Source organism: Trachurus trachurus (genome assembly GCF_905171665.1).
Source record: "Trachurus trachurus genome assembly, chromosome: 5".
Classification (NCBI taxonomy): domain Eukaryota; kingdom Metazoa; phylum Chordata; class Actinopteri; order Carangiformes; family Carangidae; genus Trachurus; species Trachurus trachurus.
The window spans coordinates 23,344,470-23,369,093 of NC_139896.1; the positions used below are offsets into that span (position 1 = coordinate 23,344,470).

Below are 24,624 nucleotides of genomic sequence, written 5' to 3' on the forward strand. Positions count from 1 at the left end.
CTACTGCAATTAAAGTACTTAGGGGCTATTTGTAGATCATACAACTCCACTTTTAAAAAATGATACTATCCCTTTAAGACTACACAGATATACTGTACACATCGTAACGTTGTATGTGTTATACAATGTTATCCACCGCTCCATGTATTGATTTTTCGCCGGCTTTGTTGTAAACAAATGCACATGGCCAAGAGAAGGGTTAGAAAAACAGCCGAAAAGAAAAGCGACTTGCATAGTTCCCCTTTAACATGGGAGTCTATGGGAACTGACTCACTGTTGGAGATGCACTCTAGTGGTCAGAAGAGGAACAGCAGCTTTTGACACTTAAGTGTGGGCTTCAATTTTCAGCCACAGAGGTCGCTGCTTGGTTTTACTGAGATACAGCAGTGGGCTTCAATCCATCACCTGTGGTCGGCCTGGTTGTGGGTCAGTCAGAAAACAGTTAGATGATCGGAAGAGAGGATCAGACACTGACACGAAACACTTGTGGTGGTGGTTAGTAGGGCTGCAGAGAGAGGCATGAGAGAGGAGATGTAAAATTACACCGAGATGGTTTTTGGTTCCTCTTCAAATAAATCTTCTTATGGACGCTTAAACCGGAAAAGTGAACCATTGACGGTTAACAAAGATTTCAAGACCGTGGTGAGTGCCTTTAAAATAACACCTCGTGCTTTATTGGTGAAAGATCTACAGGCCATTATCTCATTGTCAATTCCACTGTTGTGAACTTAATTTCCTGTCTTCTACTTCCACTTATTCAGTCTCAGTGCAGGCATTAGTGATAAGTGCACAACAAAGAGGAGCAGTAGCCCATGAAGACACGTCGTATCAATACACTAAACCACGGATCAAGCTTCCCACATCAAACTGGAAACCATTCACCTGACTCCATCTGGTCTCCACTCTCTCCCTCTCCCAACTGAGGGGATCGACACACTTCCATACGCACTGGCATGAAGAAAATTATTTATATTCTTATATATTTGTTGCTAATGTTAGCGGAGCAGAGATAGTGCCTTCTTCATGTGCATCTCTCTCTGGCCAATCAACTTCCCTCTAGATTCGCCCTCACAAAGCTCCTCCTGTGGCAACATAAGCCATCTCAAAGAGAGAGAGAGAGGAGAGAGAGAGAGAGAGAGAGAGAGAGAGAGAGAGAGAGAGAGAGAGAGAGAGAGAGAGAGAGAGAGAGAGAGAGAGAGAGAGAGAGACATGGAGATGGAAACTACAGAGTGTGAGCGTGAGAGTCTGAAACACAAACAGAAATTGACAGAAAAGCAAGCGGAGCGGTGAAAAGAGAAGAGGGAGAACAGGAGGAGGAGGTCTGAGATGGGCGGAGGATGCTGAGAGGAGAGAGAGAGAGAGAGAGAGAGAGAGAAAGGGAGAGAGGGGGGGGATTAAGCCAGAGTGGAGGAGAGGTGGAGCTGGGAAAGCACCAGAAGCAGCAGCTCACAACTGAGCTGAGAGTGTGTGGTAAACAGACAAGAGGAAGCAGCTCGGCCTCCTCTGCTCTCACATCTGGAAATAACCTGGACTCGCATGCACATCTGGAGTAGACTAACCGCAACTTTTCTCTTTGTGTTTTTTTGTTTTGTTTCCTTCTCTTCCTGAGCCGTGGAAGAGAGAACAACAGGAGAAAGAAGAGGAGACAGGAGAAAGAGCTGGAGGTTTCATGTTTGGGATTTTCGCACAGAGCTGAGCCAGCCCTTTGAAAAATCCTCCCACTGATGGAAAATCAACAGAAAAGAGGAATTTTTCTGCACAAATTAGCCGGAGGACAAAAAGCACTGAGAGCCACGGAGGAGTGCGGATGAGAGTGTGTGTGTGTGTGTGAGAAAGAGTGTGAAACCTTGAAGTGGTTAGCGCTGCGTGTGAAGTGAAGTGGACAGGATGCTGACTTCTTTGAAAATCTGATCTGTGACTCGGGGCGGGCTGTGGGCGGCAGACAGCTGGGGCCGTGATTCACAAAACCCGACTTGGCGTGAAAACAGAGATGCTACAACTAAGACGAGGCTCCTCCGTCACGATAGCAGCTGCCCAGAAAGTGAGCTCGTGGAGGGATTGAAACTTGAAGCTTTGTTTTGCAGCAGGGACCCAAAAATATAAAGACCTGGAGCCTGATTCTGTTTACCGCAGAGGATAATGAGTTTAACATCCACTTGAGAGCTTGAACTAGGAGTGACGAGGGGGGCAGAGCGAGGGTTAGATGAGCTCTGGAGCTTCAAACAAGACGCGGAGGAGATAGAGTCGTCAACTTGTTCAGGATCGTGGAGTCAGCAGAGAAGTCACAAGGGTGCAAAGGTGCAGCGATGGGATAAATGGAGGTGAGAGGAGGTCCTGCTGAGTGCTCTGCACTGCTGCTTTTACCTTCTTTTTTTTAGCTGGAATAAAAACGAATGACAGAGGAACATTTTTAAAACCTCAGCGAACCTTCACCTCCTCTTCCTCCTCTATTCCAAACACCTGAATCAGTTTTATCCATCACTATCTCCCTCACCTTTTAACCTGCTCTCTACATTTTTTCAATATTATTATTCCCTTGAGGTAGATTTTGGCTTCTTACTTCCACCCTGCTACACAAATTACAGAGCACACCTGGTGTTTTTTTTATACAACCACTTTTTTTCCTGACCCCTCCAGATGGTTGCCATGTTGGCAGGTGGAAGCAGATGCAATCGCCTCATTCAACATTAACCGGCTTAGACAAAGTAAACAATCACGCCGGGGCAGAAGCGCATGAGAGAGAGAGAGAGCTTTACAGTGACATTTCGTTCCTGCCCTGTAGGTTCAACACAACAAAGCAATTAAGAGTTTTGTCTTAGATATGTCTGGGAACTAATAAAAGACTGAGAGAAAGATTAAAATATTTACACTAACAGATTTTGACAAGCAGCAGAGAGATTCTACTGTACCTCCACATGTAAAGGGAGTGGTGTAAGATAAAAAATGAAAAGCAAGTGTATATACATACAGTCTCCTGTGTTAGTTGGTCAGGATTGATGTGAAGTACAAATTTGGTCAAAATGAGATGAATCACACAGTGCGAAGGATGTGAAAAACAAACTACAGAGAATTTAGAGTAGCCGTTCTACAGGGGAAAAGTAACAAAGAAATTTGCTGGGTCACATAGAGGAAACTGTAAACTGATGCCCACAGCCTGCTGCTGGCATCATGTTGTATGTTGGTGGTAACGCTGGCTTTCTGCAGGGTGTGGTGGCACCGGCTCTCACAGCAGCATCACCGTCATGGTGGTCTGTTGTTGTGCTGCTGGTTTATCTGCAGCTCTCCCAGCTGAGCCCCGTCCAGGCCACCATCTGCCAGTCTCAGGGTTCGTCCCAGGAAGGCAGATGCCTCTGTGCCTCCGACATCCTCAGCTGCACCGCCCTGGGTCTGGAGCAGGTCCCCAGAGAGATGCCCGTCTCTGCTGTCACGCTGGATCTCAGCCACAACCGGATCGATCAGCTGAAGGGGGGCGCCTTTGAAGGACTTTCTCGATTGGAGACGTTACGGTTAGCTCACAACCAGCTGACCACCATTCACCAGGGGGCGTTTCAAAACACCTCTGGAGCGCTGCTCCGACACCTGGACCTGTCGTCCAATCAGCTTCGCGTTCTGGAGCAGCACTATTTCCAAGAGCTGCCCGGGCTGGAGGAGCTCGTGCTGTTTAACAACCGCATCGTCCAGGTGGAGGGCATCGCTCTGGCTGGACTGGGAAACCTGCGCAAGGCCTACCTCAGTCATAACCGTCTCACCCACTTTCCCTTCTTCACCATCCAAGAGCATAGTCACCCCCACCTCGCAATGCTGGACCTGTCCTCCAACCGCCTGCTCAAACTGCCCCTGGAGGATATAACAAACTTACCGGTTCCTGTCCAGAGGGGGCTCTACCTTCACAACAACTCTCTGGAGTGCGAGTGCTCCATGTACGGACTGTTCAAGCGCTGGGAGCAGAGAGGGTACGAGTCGATCAAACACTTCAGACAGGAGCACACCTGTCGTGTCTATGGGATACCAGAAGGCACCGTGCGCTTCTTCCAGCACAGTCGCTACTTTGAGAAATGCAACCTGACTGCGTTGAATCTGCCGCTGAAAGAGCAGGACAGCAGCGTGTCGGTGGGCGCAGGGAAGAGGATGCTGCTGCACTGCGTGACCACGCTCACCAGCCGCAGTCTGACCTTCTTCTGGGTGTCACCCACCGAGGGGTACGTGGTGCCGCCGGGGAACAACGGCTCGTTGAAGATGTTCGCTAACGGGAGCTTGGAGATCATGGCGGCGCGCGAGGAGGACGGCGGCATCTACTTGTGCATGGCGCAGGACCAGCAGCGGCAGCGGAACGAAACCCGGCAGGTCAACGTGACGGTGGTGCCGCACCAAGACAGCGAGTCCCACGAGTCCTTCAACACCGGCTTCACCACCCTGCTGGGCTGCGTGGTGAGCCTGGTGCTGGTGCTCATGTACCTCTACCTGACGCCGTGCCGCTGCCCGCCCTGCCCCAAGGCCCCCACCCCGGCCACCCCCACCGAGGCCGGGGCAGGGAGCGCCCAGTCCTCCATCCTCACCCCGACCCCGCCGGCGACCACCGAGGGCCCCGGCCGCAAGGTCAGTACCAACAAGCATGTGGTCTTTCTGGAGCCAATCAGAGAGCAGCAGAACGGCAGACTCAGGGCGGTGCAAGGACACCTGGGGCCGGGGTTACTGCTAGGGCCGGAGCAGCCGGCGAAGCAGCAGAGGGCGGGGGAGGCGGACCCCGTCATGTCCGTGTTCTCAGACACATCCATTATGTTGCCATAGAAACGGGGACAAACAGACACAGACTGGCACTACGATCACCTCACACTCACTTTCTTCCCCCTCTGCCTGTCGGTTACCTCCTCACCACCGCCACCTCCTCCTCCTCTTCCTCCTCCTCCTCCCCTCCTCCACTGCACCCAGCACTCGACCTGAGCAGCACAGTAATCCAATACTGACTGAGAGCTTCTCAAATCTTTTCTTTGCGAAGCTTGAGGCTCATTCAACTGCCTGAGAAAACAGATCAAGTGCAATTCTAAGAGATTGAATACTGTTAACCAAATGAGCATATATTAAGGTTTTGCCCAGGTCTGCCCACAGCCATGAACCAATGCACTGTGACGGGAAGGGGCGCTGACACGTACAGGGTAGGGACGGAGCTCATGGACAAGACACAGGAAGGAGAAAACAGAGACATAGGGAGGACGTCAGGATTAAAACAGACCAAAGATAGGAAGTTTAAGAGCTCGGAGAGGAGCTGCAGATATTTCCTCAGAGTCTGAAAGAGGAAACAGTGTTTGAGATGAAGTCAAACTTATCTAAGAGGACGTGAGGGACGGGGGAGGTGAAGACCACCATGAGCATGGACTGCTACTGGAAAAATTGGAGAAAAAAAAAGTGCGCAGGGCTGTCCCTTTAAGCACGGCTTATACCTTTAATAAACATTTGCTACAGATGCCTTCATACAGAGATGTAGAGAAAAAAAAATCTTTTTGTAGAGCTTTTTAGCATCTCCTGTTTTTCCTTTCTTTTCTGTTTTTTTCTTTTTGTCTTTTCTGTTCTCAGAGTTGGTGTGTCAAGTTGATTAGAGCCGAAGAAAACTGCCTAGTGTAGCGCTGTCATAATGTGAAATGTTTTAGAGTAGACAAGCTAGAGAAGACAAGCTTTTAGCAAGCAAAAATAGAAACTGTTTTAACGGATAGGGTTTGATTCTGGTCTCCTGTACCCTTCATCCTCCTCCTCCTCCTCCTCCTCCTCCCTCCTCCTCCTCTTCTCCCTGGAACTTGATTACTGTCATCAGTCAGTTGAGCATCAGGAAAACAAAAGGGAAATAAACAAAATAAATAAAAAAAACCACCTCTGGTACATCATTTATAGTTATTTAGGCAGGAGAAAGAGAGTCGTTGTTTGAGTTCATTTGGAGACAGAGTAACTATTCATATTTTTAGTGGTTGATCAATTGTCGTTTTTTTTTTTATTACTCACTGTGTCTGAGATGATTCATGTGAAACTGAACCGGTGATGAAGAAAAGACTTGACTCGTTGTGAGGTGAACACTCAATGGGGATAATGGGACAATCAGGGCAGATGTGTGTTTTGTTTTTAATTGTCTTCACTGTACTCACTGCACCCCCCCACCCCCAACCCCCTCTCTCTCCTTGCACTGCCTCTCTCTCCCCGTCTCTTGTCCTCCCTCCCTTTATCTGTGTGTTAATAAACCTCTGTATCTGGACTGTGCAGGAGAATGTCTGCCTTCTTATTGTAACTCAGAGAGGGGCACCTTCATTGGTGCATGGTAATGTAAAGTAAGTGGGCAGTGTGTGTGTGCGTGTGCGTGTGTGTGTGCGTGTGCGTGTACTACGGTCTTTACATATTCAGTCTGAGCCGAGTAAATTAACTAAAATGCTTCTGATCCGATTTACTCTTTTGTCAGCAAAAAGGTCAAAGCTGCAGACTTCACGGTGAAGATCAAATCTTGGGCTGGTTTCACAAACGATATAACAAACAGTCAGATTTCAAACAGACCGAGTCTAACTTCATAATATGGTACAAGGAATTCTAGGTAAATTAAGACTGCAGATTACAATAACTGCATCCAATTTAGTCAGACTCAAAATCTGGGATGTTTTTAACAGTTACAGGACATTTCACGTGGGGTTATTCAGCAAACAGTAAAACAAGAACCAGATAAATCAGGATTTGGTCTAAAAACTATTTTTCTTCTCATTCTCTCCATAACAATGTTAGCAAACCACAAATTATGAGCCACGTCTCCCTGGTTTTTGTAATCTGGTGCTACTGGTCAATGTAAGTGTCACTGATTACCAAGTAACTATGGTGTTGGACCTTTTAGTTAACCTGGGAGTTTTTTTCTGACTAACATTTGACTGATCCATGAGTAAAACTAAGACCAGAGCGGCACCACTGACCAGCCTGTGACATCTTTGTGGATTCAGCCCCAGAGGTCGACTCACAATATTTTGACTTTATCCAGATGTGAGACTCCATATATGTGAGGTGAATTCAATTTTGAAAACGTGGACTTTGATGAAAATATTGACAAATAGCTGCAACTTCGTCCACATGCTCTCATACACAGGATCTGAGTCTCCAATTTCAGCTACTTTACGCTTCTACTCCACCACATCGCTTTTATCTGACGGCTGTTACTTTGATCTTCCAGATAAAACACATGATTGGACTCACTATAATGGATCTCAGGCTCTAACACAGCCACACAAGATTGTTCAGTTACTGCGGGATTGAGCAGATGAGTGACAGAGTAATGGACCACAATACAATACACACAGGGAAAAGAGAGAGGGACCAGCTACAGTCTGTAACAGTGCACACGGGAAGAAAGAACAACACCTGTGCAGGTGTGCAAGTCAATACATTTCCCAACAGTCTATAAAACTATTTAACTCAGCTCCATAACCAGCTACGTTAAAATGATGAAATGAAATGAATCTTTTAGGGATAACAAGAATGCAATAGTAAATACTTCTACTGTTCATCGCAGTCAGACTGTGTGTGTGCGTGTGCGTGTGTGTGTGTGTGTTTACAGGTTATCCAATAAAACAGTGTTAATACTCAGGTGTGTTTCATTAACACCAACACCTCCCTGTTTGGTAACATTTCTGCCACTATTACCAGCATCATGATCACCTCCACCTCCACCCCCTCCCTCACTGCCGCCACCGCCATCGTCACGGTTACCACATCCACCCATCCCATAACAGCACATGAGACACAAACATAGAGCCACTGCTTTACATTTGCTGTACCTCATAAATAATAGAAATAACTTCACTTCTGGTAGTGGAAGATTTGAGTCATTGGTTTGATGTATAGGAACCACATACAAACAGAACCGTTCCTCAGGCCAACGGTGAGAGAGTCCGGCCCATTCATCAAGTAGGACGATTCTGATTCGACCGTAATATTTCCACTATGTGCCCTGTGTTCCTGTCTCTGTCAGACTGCAGTAATCAGCCCACTGCAGCTCTGTGCTCTATTTCTTTTTCTTATGCATGAATGCATCATTGAACATGGTTTCAGAGCCCAGAGCCCACATTCATTTGTATTGGAAAACCCAAAGGATGTTTTTTTTTTTTTTAAGGTACAATTACTGAACTCAGCACTATTATCAATACACGCCTCTGAAAACCGTGACAGAGTCGCTCCAGAGAAAATCTAATCTACTGTACATCATGTGTTCAATTTAACTTTTCAATGCAGTATAGTTTTCGATTATTCAGTTCCGGGTGTGTGTGTGTGTGTGTGTGTGTGTGTGTGTGTGTGTGTGTGTGTGTGTGCGTGTGTGTGCATGTTGGACCACCATGATATATTATTTATAACAAAGGGTCAATAATGTCGCCATGAAAAGGAGTGGGACATCATAACTGCTATCACTTCAGTATGCTTTTCCATTAATTAAAATGTGTGTGTGTGACTGCATGTGTGTATGCATGTGTGTATGCATGTTTTGCACAAAAGGAGCAACAATAGAGACTGATGATGTTGCTGCCAGCCATGTCTGACTGATGTAGTGTGTGTCTGTGTGTGTGTTTGTGTGAGTTGTGAGACTTTCTCAGAGCAGGACAATCAGAGGGAGAACACTGTGAAAACAGCAACATAAACATTAACACCAATTTTTTCTGGGAATATGAAACGTGAATAGAAAGTATTTGCACATAAATGAGCACCAGCAGTAATTTATACACCTTCATAAATCAGTGACCAATCTCAGACGACAGGAGGGCGGTCAGTTTACAAATGAGAACCAATGGCAACCGCCTGCAGCTCTGTGGAGAAAAATTATAAATAAGAGAACAGCCCAAAAAAAAAAAAAAAAAAAACTGTGATTTTCTCTCTTTTTTTTTTACCTGATTCTGATTTACTGGGTATGGTTTGCAGCCCAACTTAAACTGTCTGTTTACTTGGAGCTTCAGCAAAACCATACTCAGGCTGGATGAATATTAAAGAGCAGAGCATGTTCAGGGAAAACTGACCTTTTACAAAAAACTGTGAAGTAAATGTGCGAGGGTCGGAGACGCCTGACAACTTCATCAGTGATTGATCAGATTTCTATCAGTGTTTTAAAGCCCCTGTACAGACTTTTCATTTAGTGTTGATTTTGGCGGCCCCTGTGGACGAAAGCGGCAGAATGAAGACTACATTTCCCACTGCCATGAAGACGTTTGTCTGGCCGGCGCGTGTAGATTTGTTTTGGAAACGACGGGACTTGCTTTTTTTTTTTTTTTTTTTAGCAGCGTAATGTATCTATTCGTATCGTTTCGTCAGTGGTCCGACCCGACCATGCCTTCCAGAGGTATAGAATTAGACTACTCAGAAATAGCGTATCTTCACCCTGATGGGCTCATTTGCTGTTGTAGGTAACAGAGACACATCAGCAGAAACCAGAGACTTTTGCGTATCCAGTTAAAAGCTCCGTACAGGGGCTTTAAAATGATAATGAGCTGCACCCAGATGAGCGTTTCAGCTCTGTATCAGGAACAATCTGCGTCCATCCATACCAACACACCTAACCCTAACCCAGAGTGTCTCCATCACCGATTTCCTAATGTTTCTGTTTTCACAGAATGGAGTCATGTGGATAGGAAACCGAAATGTAGCAAAAGATGCATTTTCTAATGAAAACATCTTCAAGCAGCTGTTCCCAATATGAGAAGAGAAGATCTGATTCTGTCGGACGAAGTTGTCAGAAATGAATTAATGCGCTTTTATGAACAGCAGAAATTTGGACTCGCACTGTATTTACCCCCACAACACAAAGCTTAACAGCAGTGCTAGTGTGTGTGTGTGTGTGTGTGTGTGTGTGTGTGTGTGTGTGTGTGTGTGTGTGTGTGTGTGTGTGTGTGTGTGTGTGTGTGTGTGTGTGTGCAGGCACTGGGGAGGGGATTGAGAATGAAATCTAACTGTGAATGTGTAATGGGCTGTGAGACTGGAGTAAATGGGTTTGGCCCAGATGGTTGTGTGCGTGTTTATAAGGCGTGTGTGTGTGTGTGTGTGTGTGTGCGTGCATGCGCGTTTGGTAGCACAGTTTATTGGTAGCAGAATTCTAAGATGATGGGATAAAGAAAAGAGAGAAAAAGCTTTAAAGATGTTTTACTTTAAACTGCTTCAGACTGGTTTCAAATACTGAGAGGTTGTTATCTCTCAGTGATCTCACACACACACACACACAAAATAGATATAAATGCCAGCCTCTGTCTTGTCCCATGCTGCGTTAAAACTACTCAAAACCAGAACAGACTCATGTGAGAGCTCACATGTCCACACAGATCTCAGTGATTCTGGGGCAAAACAAAAACACTGTCATCTACCAGCAGCACTGATGACTTACAGTCATTCACAGAGGCCGTCGCCTTCCTGGGTTTTCTATGTGGTGAATACAATGTGTATAGTCTGTGAAAGCAACCAAGACAGAAACATGTAGTCACTTTCTGTTCATCTGTATTTTAGTGGTTCTGATTTATAAATCATTGATCGCATCGTTTCACCTCCCACAGAAATATAATAACAACCTGAATCACTAGTTTGTTTCTCCAGCAGTCACACAGGCCCAAAAGCAACAGCCAGAGAAAACAAAATAGTAACACAACCTATAAAATAAGCCTTAACAACATTTTACTGTAAAGCTGCATCACCTGAGGTTTAACCTCTGTAAATATCGACGTCTCTGTGTTTTTTTGCATCATGTTTGTCCAGCTTTGACAAACAATCAGCCAATCAAAAGAGAACCTACACAGACAGACCTGCAAGAATGACCCATGTGAGGATGAGGCTGTTGTAGTGCTCCTTTAAACAGTCCAATCTGCAGTGTATGTCCATACACACAGAGTATTACACACAGATACATCACCGCTCCCTCATTCAGACAGATGTTATTTCAGTCATCTACAAAACCAGGCAGAGTCTGACCTGTAGCTAAACCACCGATGTGGGTTGGAGCTGCCTGAACAGGGTCTGTGGCTGCATTCACACCCACTCCAGTCCGGGGTGAAAACGCACAGCTCTTCATTCAGCTGAAGGAGCTCAGCTGTTTAACCTGTCTGACACACTCCAAGCATGAAATACTGTTTCAACTGTTTATCTCACAACCAGAGCAACAAAAGTTTTTTTTTTTTTTTTTTTTTTTTTAACTGCTGCTGTGATCATTTAGAAAATCCTGGTGCATGAAGCTTCATTTGGCTTCAAGCATGGATTAACTAAATGATGGATAAAAAAAATGCCTTTATCCATTTGTTGATTTCTGCTCTGTGAAAAACTTCAACATATTTGCCAGGGATATGTTTTATTTTACTTCAACTAAATTCAGACACATTGACACATTCGTTGACATACAGAGCTTAAAACTCTTCAACTCCAGAAGATTAGCAACACAGAAACACTGGTCAGAGAATAAAGAGCGGCTCCAGAGCAGGGAGGGGGATACACACACTGGGTACATGAGGGGAAGTTAAAAGGTGTTTCAGTCTAATTGTCAGACTAAGGATGCACAGGATGTGAGAGAGAGTGAGAAGACACAGTGACTTCATCATTACAACAAACACTCTGCTGCACTGAATCCTGCTGTTTGCATCATTACGGTCCAATACGATGTGAGAACGTGGAGGAAACACACCTCACACTGCAGCTACACACAGCACTCACACTCGCTCACACACTGTGTGTTTGTGACGAACGAAAAGCGGCATTTAAATAAAACAAACACAACCCCCCACTAGACACATATACATAACCATGGATCATTAATCTCTCCTCTATCGCGCCCGCGTTCATTTCCTGTGTTGCCCTCGTGCTATTACTCATATCAACATGATGTCAGAGAACATCACACAAAATCCTCTGCAGCCATGAATTACCATAAAACTGCTGATCATTATGCAGCGGATCCTGTAAGGTGGGTTAGACACAGAGAAAATGGCCATTATTCGAAAGTCCAACACCCACACAGAGATGATGGCCAGAGAGAGAGAGAGAGAGAGAGAGAGAGAGAGAGAGAGAGAGAGAGAGAGAGAGAGAGAGAGAGAGAGAGAAAGAGGCAGGAGAGTAGAGTCAGTTTACACACACACACACACACGCAGGAAGCTCTGCACATGTCAGTCAAATTATCTACTGTCTGATAAAAGCTCCGACTCTTACAGCCGCCATCATCAGGCTTCAAATCCAAAATGTAACGTCTTCAAACAATTAAAAAAAATCAAGTTTTCTTTCACGTTTCAGATTTAAGCAAAGGGCTACAACTAAAACAGCAGATCAAAGTATTTCACTGACATGAAGGTTGGATTTGGAAGAGAAAAAATTGGGGAAAACCTTTTTTTTTTAACAATGTTAAAGCAGAAGTAAGCGGAATGTTTGTGTTAATATAAGTCTTAAATAGTTATATCTTCCAACAGCAATCACTTATATATAGAGTGTTTGGTCCGAAACACGGGTCTGTCAGTCACTCTGCTCTGCTGTAAGCCGAGGAGAAAACTTTCCTTGTATCCTACAACCTTTATCCAATGAGGAGGGAGAACGGCATAAAGGGGCGGTCCTCTCTGTGTGTGCAGCCAAGGGATGCGCGTGAATGTGGTGACGTAGGGACGAGGGCGGGGACTGCTAACTCCATCGGCTGACAGGAAGTTAGCCAAAATGACCGGATCGCTTACTTCTGCTTTAATATAAAATACTTGATATGTTGGGAAAAATTTGATACATCAACTATCGCCTTGAATCCACTTTAAATCAGAGAAAACAGATCTTAATTTATTATCTAGTGATCCACTGGTGAACGTCTGTACATCCATGGGTTTGCTACAAACAGGAACTGATCGCAGCTGATTCGGCTCCTTTTACTTGACTGAATAAAAAAAATCAGAAACTTCTCATCTCCTGCCCTACTTCTACTAATTTCATTTTGACTGCTCGTTTGAGGCGCGATGATGATCACTGCGATCTCTTTAAAGTGAAAACTGCTAGATTTGAGAATACGCAGACACACTCCAGTCAGACTGGCCAACACATAGAGAGAGAGCTTCTGTATCTCTGATGTTTTACAGTATGTGGGAAATAGGCAGCAGCTACAGTACGAGCCATCGCTGACATGTTTACATGGTTTGGAACATGGATGTGGAGGGTAACTGATGATCGTAATGAGGAAGAACAAGCTGTCAAACACTGCGAGCAGAACGTCCACCAGACTGCGTTCTGGCTGTCTGACTAAACTCTAATTGGACGGTCCTTATTCAAAGTCTTCACAGCAAAATGGTGCTATTGTTAAAAAAAATTAAGATGAGGGATAAAGTTTCCTTTTACAGTTTTACTGTTGAGATGATGCATTAAATCAGACTTCATCTTTCTGAAAGGGACAAAAAGCAAATACTCTGTTGCAACCTACAATTTGCCAAAGCCTTTATAACCGTGTGCAGACACATCTACTGTAACCGAACACACAAAGCCATGACACCACGACTTCATTGTCTCCCTCCATCCCGTCAGATTAGGAAGCTGCAGGGAAGTTGGGGTTTGAAAACACTCTCGCACTCCTGCGTTCACTTCGTCTACATAACAACCGTTCCTTCTCCTCAGCGCTTGAGATGAAGGGGTTAATGTGGCAGGGAAGCTGAGGGATGTTCCCGCTGTGAGGCACTTATATGAAATGGAAGGCAGAGCAAGACATTAAATATGAAGGAGGCCTTCCCTCACGCTCAGCTCCCGTTCAAAACAAGTGTATTTGGAGGGAACTTGAAAAATGAGTGGACAGAGCTCAGCTGCCGTGGAACACAGAGGACACGTCTGAAAAACACATTGTTGAGACACCACAGCATAGATATACAGTAGTAAGATTTATGTCTGTGATATGTCAAGATCTGCTCCTCTAATTCTAGTCTGTCTTTCTATTCTGCTTCCCCATCACACCAGAGACCAGTGATGTGAACATTACAGATGATCTGAGTTTCTGTAGAAATATCCCACTGATGGTGATAACCAGATGTCACCAGATGTGGGTGTAGCTGTTCATTTTTACTTCACAATCTGGTATCAAAACGCCAAAGACGCTGAAGTCTGGAACGTCTAAAGTTCAGCAAACACACGACAGAGCTTCTCTCCAAAGCAGCTTTACTGTTTTTAATTATGTAACATCCATCAGTTATGATTACGATCCAATATCGTTCTCATTTTTCCATCAGACACATTAAAACTACCAACTACTTTGAATTCATCTCGTCCTTTTCCCATCATCAACAGCCTTTAGTTTGTTGTTGCTATTATTATATGTAGTATCAAAAAAGTAGATATTGTTCTAGCTATACAAGCTACTCTGTGGCATGAGCAGATACAGATGTCGACGGTAGCTTTGCATTAAGAGACACCACCTACACACCTACACACACATGCCATGCACACATATTTAACAGAAGCAGACACCCACTCAGAGAGCCTGAGATTCAAAGTGTGCACTGCAGTGACACTGAGTGTGTGTATGCATGAGCTGGTGTTACACAGCAGCAGCATCTGTCACTGTGACTTGAACCAGAGTCACTGCAGTGTTTACACTCCACTTCCATATCTATTGAGAGACTTGAAAGAGGCTGAGACGAGGTAAAAGAGAAAAAAAAAACACAATGTATATGCTGACCAGCCAAAGCACTGGAGATGATCACAGGTTTGAGTGTCTGTGGATGGCCAGAAAAGGTGATGAGGAAGAGTCCAAGGAGGAAGGGGAGCAATAACAAAGGGATAGGAGAAGGTTTAGTGTAAAGAAGGGGGACAAGAGGATATGGAGGTACTGATGTACAAAAACACATGCACATATTACAACAGAGCTGAGTAACAGTGATGGGAAGCAAAGCAGACAAATGCCAGGACCAAGATTGACGATGACAATGATAATGTTGACAATAATAATTAAACAATCCAAACAGAAACAAACAGGAAGCCGACACTCACAGATAAACAGACTTCTGGTGTAATTACGGGCAAAGAACAAACAAGTTTGAGCTATAAGCTCTCACCAGTGTAAACAATAAGAGTGGGTGTCACTATGTCTATAGACTCTATACATAGTAAGGCTGCACAATTAATCAAAGTAATCGAAATCACAACAAGGCCAAGTGCAATATCCAAATCACAAGAGCTGGAAGGTAAAATGGTCAAATGTGTCACAGCCTTGTTGTGCATTGTTAGCACCGTGAGTGTTGTGTTGTGACACAGACACCCTGGCCGACAAATCTTACAAAGTCCAACATACATGACACATCCCAATATGATGTTTTTGTATATTGTGTGCACTGTGCAGCACTAATAGATAGGTCAAGTTTATGTCCTAAGAGATTAAATGCAAATAAAGGGCTCTAACCACCCAGTGGGATTGTGCCGATTGGTAATCCGATAATCTATTGGTGATTGAGAGGGCAATCAACAATGTTTTTTTTTTCTTGCCAATGATATAAAACACATATACACACACTGCTTCAGCGGTGCATTGCCACATCTATTGTGCTCTGACTCAGCTGATCGGCGCTGAATGTACTAGCGAGAAAGAGTGAGGAGAACTTAATTTTAAAGGCTTGGCCGCCACGTCTGAGAAAGAATATGAGAACCTGACATACTCTGTATAATGCAGATGCAGTGTATCTACGGGGGAACATTAAATACATGTTAAAGAAATAGTTCCATGTGGATCAGGATTAGTTTTTTTTCCCCATCAGTGAGGTTACAGTAATATGACCTCACTGATGGATTTCAGGCTCCATATATTGACTGTGTATTATCTGATTTCTTATTCACCGCAGATTGGTTGATCTGCAGCATTGACATTCAAACCTCGGTCTCTTGACTGATGATGATCTTTCAGATAAATGTTTGAGGAGCTTATGAAAATATTTAAAAGCTGATCCACCAAACTGTGCACCCATCGCCTGCACAGGACGGTGACTTATTGCTCACTTCAAGAGGCTGCTGTTCAATTCAGCAATGCTGCTTTTATCTCCATCTCTTCAATACCAGTGTGAAAACAACTGGATCACAAGCCCTGGGGGTTTATATATACTTTGCTTTTTATGTATTTTATGTAACAGTCCAATGGTTTTAATTGGTGTTTATCTGTTCTTTTATTTCTTCTACTTTCCTAAATGGGCTGTGTCCTCAAAGGTTTATCTAATTGAACAGTGACACTAAAACTCTGGCTTTATCTCAGAAAGCTTTCGCTTTAGAACAAATGCACAGTGATATAAATCTGGTTTGACCGGAGAGGAACAAGTCCTCAGACTGTAAAGCTTGACGCACTGTACAAACCACAGGACAGAGATGTTGTTCTATCTGGCTTCAACCTTCAAACCTCCATTAAGGAGGAATCCCCATCTGATCTGCTGCTCTCTCCGTCTCTCTGCTAAAACATATCGCATCCATTATTCATGGAAATCAGAGGGTAAATAAAAAGCAACTTAGAAGAAATCCCATCTCACCGTCTCTCTCTGTGTCTCTCGTTCAACAAATAACTACTGGAAAAGCGCGAGTGTGTTGTGGATAGTTAAATCATTTATTGTTCCAAAAGACGTGAGAGCAGTTATGAGGTTTGAGCAGTGAGTTCAGACTTTATCTGTTTGTGTTTATCTCAGACAACCAGAATACTGCAGGTTTCAGGTTGAAGCAGGGCTGCACTTCAAGGACTTCACTCAACTGATTACATGAATTGTTTAAATCAACAATCAAGTTAAACTTTTAAAAAAAAGACCACACACTGATATCATATTCAAACTACTGGTGTGGACCAAAGCAGAAAATTCATATGAGTTATGACAACAAAATAGTTAATTCAAGTAGAATTTACAGTTCTACAACTGTTGTGTTTCTGTTCAATAGGCAAACACACAAATTAATGACATCAAACCGAATAGATTTAGGATGAAAGGTTACTTTGAGATTTATACATGAAGCTGTTAGAGCCAAAGGAATGTGAACAGATTGTCTGTTCACACATCACCATTAACACCTACAGTGTAGCTGACGATACGATACGATCTATTAATTCCCTGGGGGCAGAGCTGAATATCACCTGCGTATTACAACAGACAGAAAACAAGACAAGAGAGGGGCAAGTGAACAACATCAACACATCTGCATCAGAAAAACAATGAAAACAATGAGATCAGTGGTGGACAGTAACGGAGTAAATTTACTTGAGTACTGTATTTAAAGCAGAAGTGAGTGATATATTTGTGTTAATATAAGTCTTAAATAGTTATATCTTCCGACAGCAATCACTTACATAGAGTGTTTGGTCTGAAACACGGGTCTGTCAGTCCCTCTGCTCTGCTCTGAGCCGAGGAGAAAACATTTATCATATCCTACAGTTTTTATCCAATGAGGAGAGAGAACGGCATGCAGGGCTGTGTGTGCAGCCAAGGAACGCCGTGAATGTGGCGACGTAGGGACGAGGACTGTTATGGTGCGTTCAAGGAAACTCGTATTTTTCCGACCGTGAAGTCGTACCAGTTCAATCTGGTACGAGTTCACCGGTCGGAAGTTACGAGTGGCCGTTATAGTGACTTTCACCGGTAAAACAGGTCGGAAAAACACGAGTGGGTTGCCTGGAACGCTACAAAGTCGTAAGTTGTGACTTGAAGCTGTAATTTACGATTTCAAAAGCCTGCCTGGAACGCAGCATTAGCGAAAACGACCGGACCACTTACTTCTGCTTTAAGTACATATCCAGAGGATTTGTACTTTACTTGAGTATTAGATTTCTTTGGTACTTATTACTCTTACTTGAATACATTTCCAAGACAAATATTTTTACTTTTACTCGAGTTAATTTCTAGGAAGGCTGAAAAGTACTGGTTACTTTCAGGTCTGCTCTTTTTTTTTTTTTTTTTGTTCTAAAATACTATTGGACACAAGCTGTGTTTGTCAAAGAAGGAAACCCTGACCCCTAAAAGCAAGCACCAGTGCAGGTGGTTTCAAAGAGTTAATTCTGAGAAACAAGAGTTAAGGTCCTTAAATTCATTTAGAAAAAATAATAGTAATTCATTGATGTGAAAAATAAGAAATTTACTCTTACTCTTACTTAAAGTAAATTTAAAAGCATGTACTTTTGGATACTTAAGTACCTTTAAAAGCACTTTTTTACTCTTACTCGAGTAACATGTCGACTGAGCTACTTTTACTTGTAACAGAGTAAATTTTGATTAGTAGTATTTGTACTCTTACTCAAGTACTGGGGTCGAGTACTCTGTCCATCTCTGGGCACAATAACGTGACCCTATATAGTTCATTATTCAGGGAAACAATGGAGCTGTTCACTTATTGAAAGCAGAGGAAATATAAGTTCCCAATTCCGAGAAGCTCGTTGAGAAAATCAAACTGGCTCAATTCCTGTCATTTGAATCTGAATCAAATGAAATGAGGAGATTAGAGGAGATATCCAGGCCGGGAGACCAACAGGAAGCAATAAGACAGAGAGAAAGTGGAGTATGACGTGCCGTGATGGAGGCAGTGGAAGGCACCTTCATGACACCAGGCAACATGTTCATCCTGATTAAACCATAACTGATCAATCATTGACTCAACCAGTCCAAAACACCTGCTGCTGCTGCTGATGATGATGATGATGATGATGATGATGAAACCTGCACTCAAGTGTAACCTCATACAAATGTGTGTGTCTGTGTGTGTGTGTGTGTTTCCTGTAACAACAGTCAATCAGCTTCCCTGGAACATTTCCGATTTATGCCTCAGAGCATTTATAGAAGTTTACAGATGGTGTTGATGTTGGTTCGGCTGCTGCCGTCAGTGAGGACGTCTCCTCACGTCCAAACACCTCCTTGGTTCTCTACGACCCACACGCACACACACACACAAAGCAGCAACACGACTACAGCAACACAAGAAGAAAAATCACAGCACTGAAGCTTTGAGAAAATTATTTCACGTTTTCAACATCAAAAGCGAAGCATTGTATTGAGACTGTATCTAGTTTTCAAAGTCTGACACCTCACCACCACCTCCCCCACCCCCTTCCTACCATAATGTTGCCACATTCATCCTGTGTTTTTGCTCTATATTAATTTCCATTTAGATTTGGTTCTCAGCCAAGTCCTGCAGCCTTGATTTTGCTTTCCCTTGTGTTTATACGTCACCTTGGGTCGAGGGAAATTATATCAGCCACTATTTCTGTTAAATCGATTGGTGGTTTGCAGCAGATTTAGAAGTTACAATAAATACTGTAACACCAACCGTTTCAAGTGGGGAAGAGAAGTGCAAGAAAGGGGGGGAAAAAAGGACCTACAACTTCATTTCTATGTTTACAATTAAAACCAGTAGAAGTAATAAACCAAGGTTACTGCATGCTGCCCTCACACAGCTCAGTGAATCACTTACACGTCTAATGGGTAAATAAATGAATTAGATGAAGTAGTATTAATGAGGGTGGATGCGATCGGACCCCGGCGTTCATTTATTTAGCATGTTAGCTTAGTTTGTGGCTCCATCTGTGCGCCGACTGCAGAGCCAAGTGGCTGCTGGTGTTGTGCCAAGCCGTTCGTCAACATCTAACTGTGTCCATAGACGTCCGCCGATGACGCGTGTTACACAAACACACACACACACACACACACACACACACACAGGCTCTGCTTTCAGATGCTACGAGGCAACACAAGTAAGACTGAATCTATAGATGAGGCCATAGATGATGTTTGGTCGCGGAGATTCACGCCGTGTGCAGCCGAGGCTAAAAACAGACAATGCTCCTCATATACAGACGACAGACAGTGGAGGTGTTTGTTCAATCTGTTGTATGCATGTAAATGAAAGTATCTTTATCACTGCATACTGAGTGTCAAGAGTCAAGGTTCTCCTTCTGCAGAGTTTAATGTATAATCTCGATAATTACTTTTGTATTCATGTGTAATCATCATGGAGCTGATAGAGCTGGAGCTAATTCTACAAACTGCTGCTGGAGCCTGATATGTCAAGAGTTCATTTGTTGGTTGTGTTTAAAGTCTGTCAGACAAAACAGACTCCGTTTGACATCACCTCAGGCTCCAACTTTTATGTTTTATGGAGCAATATGAAATTCTCTCATTTTGTGGTTATTAGTACTCGTAAATACTTGTGCTTGTCATTAGCTCCGAGAGATTATGTTGAAAAAAAACACAACTTCTTGAAACACTTGAAGAAATTCTGGTAAATTCAGCACTAGAAGGACGTCTGGATTCACTGCTTCCTGTAAAACCTCTGTACTGTTTTACCTCAGCTTGATACTGTAGATGGTGCATTTGTGGAGCAGAACAATTGGAGCCACTGAAGTGTCTTATCATTTACATTTTAGTCGGTTAACATTGTGCCTTCAATGTTCAATATTTTTTATTATATTTAATTTATTCTCTTTTGCCCCTCCTTCCTCTGTCCTGTCTTCCTGTCTGTGTTTTTTCATTTCTTCTTCATGTATTTACTCTCTCTCCATCACACCCTGTGATTTCTTCAGATCTATTCATCCAGCCTCTACTCCCTCCTTCCACCTTAAACCTCTCATCCATCCATACGACTCTGCCTCTTTCATTTATTCCTTTGTAAATCCTTTTTTTTTCTTCATTCCATTCTCTGACCTCTGACCCCTCCCATCTGTCTGTTTCCTCCTCTGTCTTTCCTCTTTTCCCTCCTCCTCCCCCCCGGTTTTATTTTCCTCAGAACTTCCTCTTGGTTCAGACCGTCGGCGTCTCCCACCCTCCATCCAGACTCCAATTTACGCTGCTCTGTCGTTTCCACGGTAACAGAGGACCACTGGTATGATGGGAAATCTGCTCCAGAGCCAACAATGGCAAACACACACACACAGACACACATGCATTTACAGACACACACACATGCAGTTGTTTAAACATGCATGCAAACAGTTTGAATGTTTCAGCCAATCAGAGCATCTACAGACAAGGACCAAACACTGACTGTGAGGGACTTCACTGTTTGAGCATCTGTGATCCTGCAGAACATGTTACATGTGAAAAAGGGGAGAATCTCAACACAGATCAGTCTCATGACTTCTTTATACAAACAGATCTCAGATCAGAGTCTTGGGTGTTTGTATTCGTTCTGTTCCTCTCCGTGAAATTCACCTGCACCTGCCACTGCAGTCACACACATCACCATTAACACCAAGTGCATCTTCCACATTACTTTGTAAATCAGAGTCGACTTTTTATCATAATTCAATATATTTTTCAGCCCAAGATCCAATCAGTCAGTTTCCTGCACATGTCGCACACAGACAGAAGAGCAGCCCCACTGTGTTCACACCTCGGCAACATGCAACAATGCTGAGGTTTGTGAAAACAAGCAAATGTTCAGATGAATGAATAAATGAGCCAGAGACTTCTCCAGTTTTACAACTAATTAAATATAATTAGAACGGAAAAACTAATGAGTGCATCTGTTTAATGAAACAAACAGTTTTTTTCACAGCACATTAACACCTACGAAACAGTGGCTTTTTAAATGAAACACACACCACAGTCTAAGATACTGGATTTACATCCACTCTTTCACCCAGTGATCTGACTTTTCAATGACATTTTAATAAAACAGGCCAGCGCTTGATTGCAACATGCCAACAAGACATTCACCAGGTTCACTATTGTTTGCTTGTTACCAATTAAAACATTAGACCACTTGCACAGTTAGGTTCTTAGGGAAAGTAGGAAAAGCAACGTTCAGAGCCAGAGTTGCTGCATGCACTGTAGAATCAGTGAGAGCAGCTTGAAGAATGTAGATGTCATATTGTTGTTTTCTTATATACATACAGTTTCAGTCAAATGTTTGACTGTAACCCAATTTTTCCAGGTTATGCTGACATTTCAGCAGCTCAACCAGTGAAAGCAAATTAAATCACTGTTGCACTGCACTGTGATGTGATGTTCAATAAATGTGTTAATGACTAAATCTGCTCTTCTTCAGCTCGTTCTTCGTTTCACTCCAGCTTCTCTCTGATGTTTGTTGTGTGTTGGTGCTTCCGTGTGTGAGAGCAGTGAGCTGTGAGCTGCCGCACTGTTGCCATCTTGGCAGCACCTGACTCTGACTCCTGTCCTGACTTATCCATAAATGGCCAAAGAGGAGGGGCACGTGTGGGTCTGGTTTGTGGCGCGCATACACTTACCCACCTGTCAACATCCTCAATTTAACATAAATATTCACGTCTGGACAGTCATCCCAGAGTAAAAAAATACAGTAGAGACCAAATTTGATTTTGTATTCAGCTGTAAAAATGTGGAATGTGGAACTGAGGAACTGCAGCTTTTGCCATTTGCTAAAGACTGTGACCTGTAAACTGTCTATCTTTAAAAGATATACTTCACTAAGCTCATGAATGTCCTTTTTTCCTGGTTTATGTGCAGCCTGTGATCCTTTGAAGATTCTTTGGGAGATGAAAGACGCATCACTCTGTGATGTGACTCTAACATTGCGAATTAGACGTAGAAGTCATTTTGTGCTGCAGTATCTGTTAAGTTCTCCAGTTAAACTCTCATTCACAACAGATCAATAATTTAGAGGGATCAAGTTAATAATGCAGAATTAGGACTAGCACCAAGTCTCTGCGGCTTTATTTTTCAATGTGTCTGATACAAATTTGACCAACATGTCTTCTCATTTGCAGATTTTATGAGTTGAGATCAGAGAAGGATTTTGGTCATTTTCACTTTATTCATAAGAGAATCAAAACTAGATGCTCAACCAGGGAGAAAAACTCCTTTTAAATGTTATAAGCAGCGACTGTGTGATGCTCATCTCACACTGATGCTCTCAATGTCATTTTCAGGCTCCGGTTCATTTGCAGCCATGTGGCCGCTCTCAGCCGTGCTCCCTCCTAAATGCTGATGTGTATCAGGTCGTATCTATCAGGTTCATCTCTTCATCCTGAGGGGAACATGATCACATTTCATTCGGAGACAGAGAGAGATATACGAGTCTGGACCACAGTGGTGGACTGTGACGGTGACTGAAAGCTCCACAAAATGACAGTGGTGACAAATGATAATCTTGATTGGTTGATGTATTTGGGCTGTGATGGAAAATACATTTTGTTTTTTCCCTTTGAGTTGTTTAAATTTATTATGATGGAAAATTCAACCAAAAGCCAAACATGAGATGACAACTCATCGCAAGTCTTTTTTCATTCAGGAAATATTGCAATAATTTGACTGACACCACTCCTTTGGAAGATGCTGAGGAAATGACCCATGTCTTTGTCAAGAGCCCTCTCATCTTTCAGACTGCATTTAATGATGACAAATGCTATAAAAAATAATGTTTTGTGTTGGTATTACAACTCACAGCCACATCATCTCTCCCACCCATCAGCAAGATGAGTGAACTGAGTCTGTGTACCTTTCTGTCCACGTACACCGGCAAAGCATTAAACTTTAAAAACATAAACTGGCCTGTTACACACATTAGTCAGAGTCAACAAAACGAATGAAACTTGGACATGAAGAAATCCATAGCTCCGCACTGGAGGCCGACTGATGGGTGTTGACGGGCTGAGTGAGGACGAATCACTGGTGGATGTGGAGTTCACTCGTCTGCAGCTCATTTATAACATGTCCAATATAAGAGAGGAGGAGGGAAGAGGAGAGGAGATGCTGGAGGGAAGTGCATCAGTTTAACCAGCAGTGTCTGACAGACAGTGTCAGATGGAGAGAGGAAACACTGGGAGCAGAGGAGGATGGACAGATTCAGTTTGTGTCGGACTGAGTGACGGAGGAAAAGAACATGTGACTGACAGAAAAACAAGACAAGACGGATGCTGCTGTCTTCAGGCAACACACAACGCTTCCTATGTAACTGTAACTGTCCATGTGTGTGACAGGCACAAGGATAAAACACACCTGACCAAACGCACACATGTCACAGATCTGGACACAGTCAACATTGAACTGATGGTTTGACAGACAGACACACAACAACTGACTGACAACATGGCTCTGGATGAGTCTCACTCCTCACATCTGAAGGTTTCACATGTCTGTTAAGAACTTCAGACGCAATACTCATCAGTCAGTGAATCAAGGTTTTGTTTCTACCCACTGAAACTCTCTGACAGAGGGTCACAGTAAAACCCCAGCAGGCAGTGCTCCGCATGCGGCAGCTGCCACAGAGCCGACTGATTAAAAAGTAATTTCACGTTTAAAAAAAAAAGAGCAGCATTTAACACAACTGACCTTGAGTGTTTTTCTCACACTGGACAGTTGATACTGAGAGATCATGTGCTGGAAAGCAGCCAATAGCAAAGACCAGTTTTTTATATGTTCCAGACTTTCACCATTTATTAAGTAACAGAACATATAGTTCTTCCACAGATAGTTTAACCAACACTGCAATATGATTCATAATGTCTTTAAAGCCCCTGTACAGACTTTTCATTTAGTGTTGATTTAGGCGGCCCCTGTGGACGAAAGCGGCGGAATGAAGACTACATTTCCCACTGTCATGAAGACGTTTGTCTGGCCAGCGCGTGTAGATTTGTTTTGGAAATGACGGGACTTGCTTTTTTTTTTTTTTTTTTTTAGCAGCGTAATGTATCTATCGTTTCGTCAGTGGTCCAACCCAACC

General features: G+C 43.4%; 2 protein-coding genes across 3 annotated transcripts in view; one reads left to right on the forward strand and one right to left on the reverse strand.

Annotated features, from left to right (window-relative positions):
• Positions 1 to 24,624, reverse strand: part of rnf123 (ring finger protein 123) — a 139,606-nt gene that overhangs the window by 56,781 nt on the left and 58,201 nt on the right. The gene's annotated exons all lie outside the window — the stretch shown is intronic.
• On the forward strand, positions 1,453 to 6,131 carry amigo3 (adhesion molecule with Ig-like domain 3). The gene is made up of 2 exons (XM_083972692.1): positions 1,453 to 2,321; positions 3,205 to 6,131. Exons 1-2 carry the CDS (start codon positions 2,316 to 2,318, stop codon positions 4,786 to 4,788), a joined length of 1,590 nt encoding a protein of 529 aa, XP_083828818.1. The 5' UTR covers positions 1,453 to 2,315; the 3' UTR covers positions 4,789 to 6,131.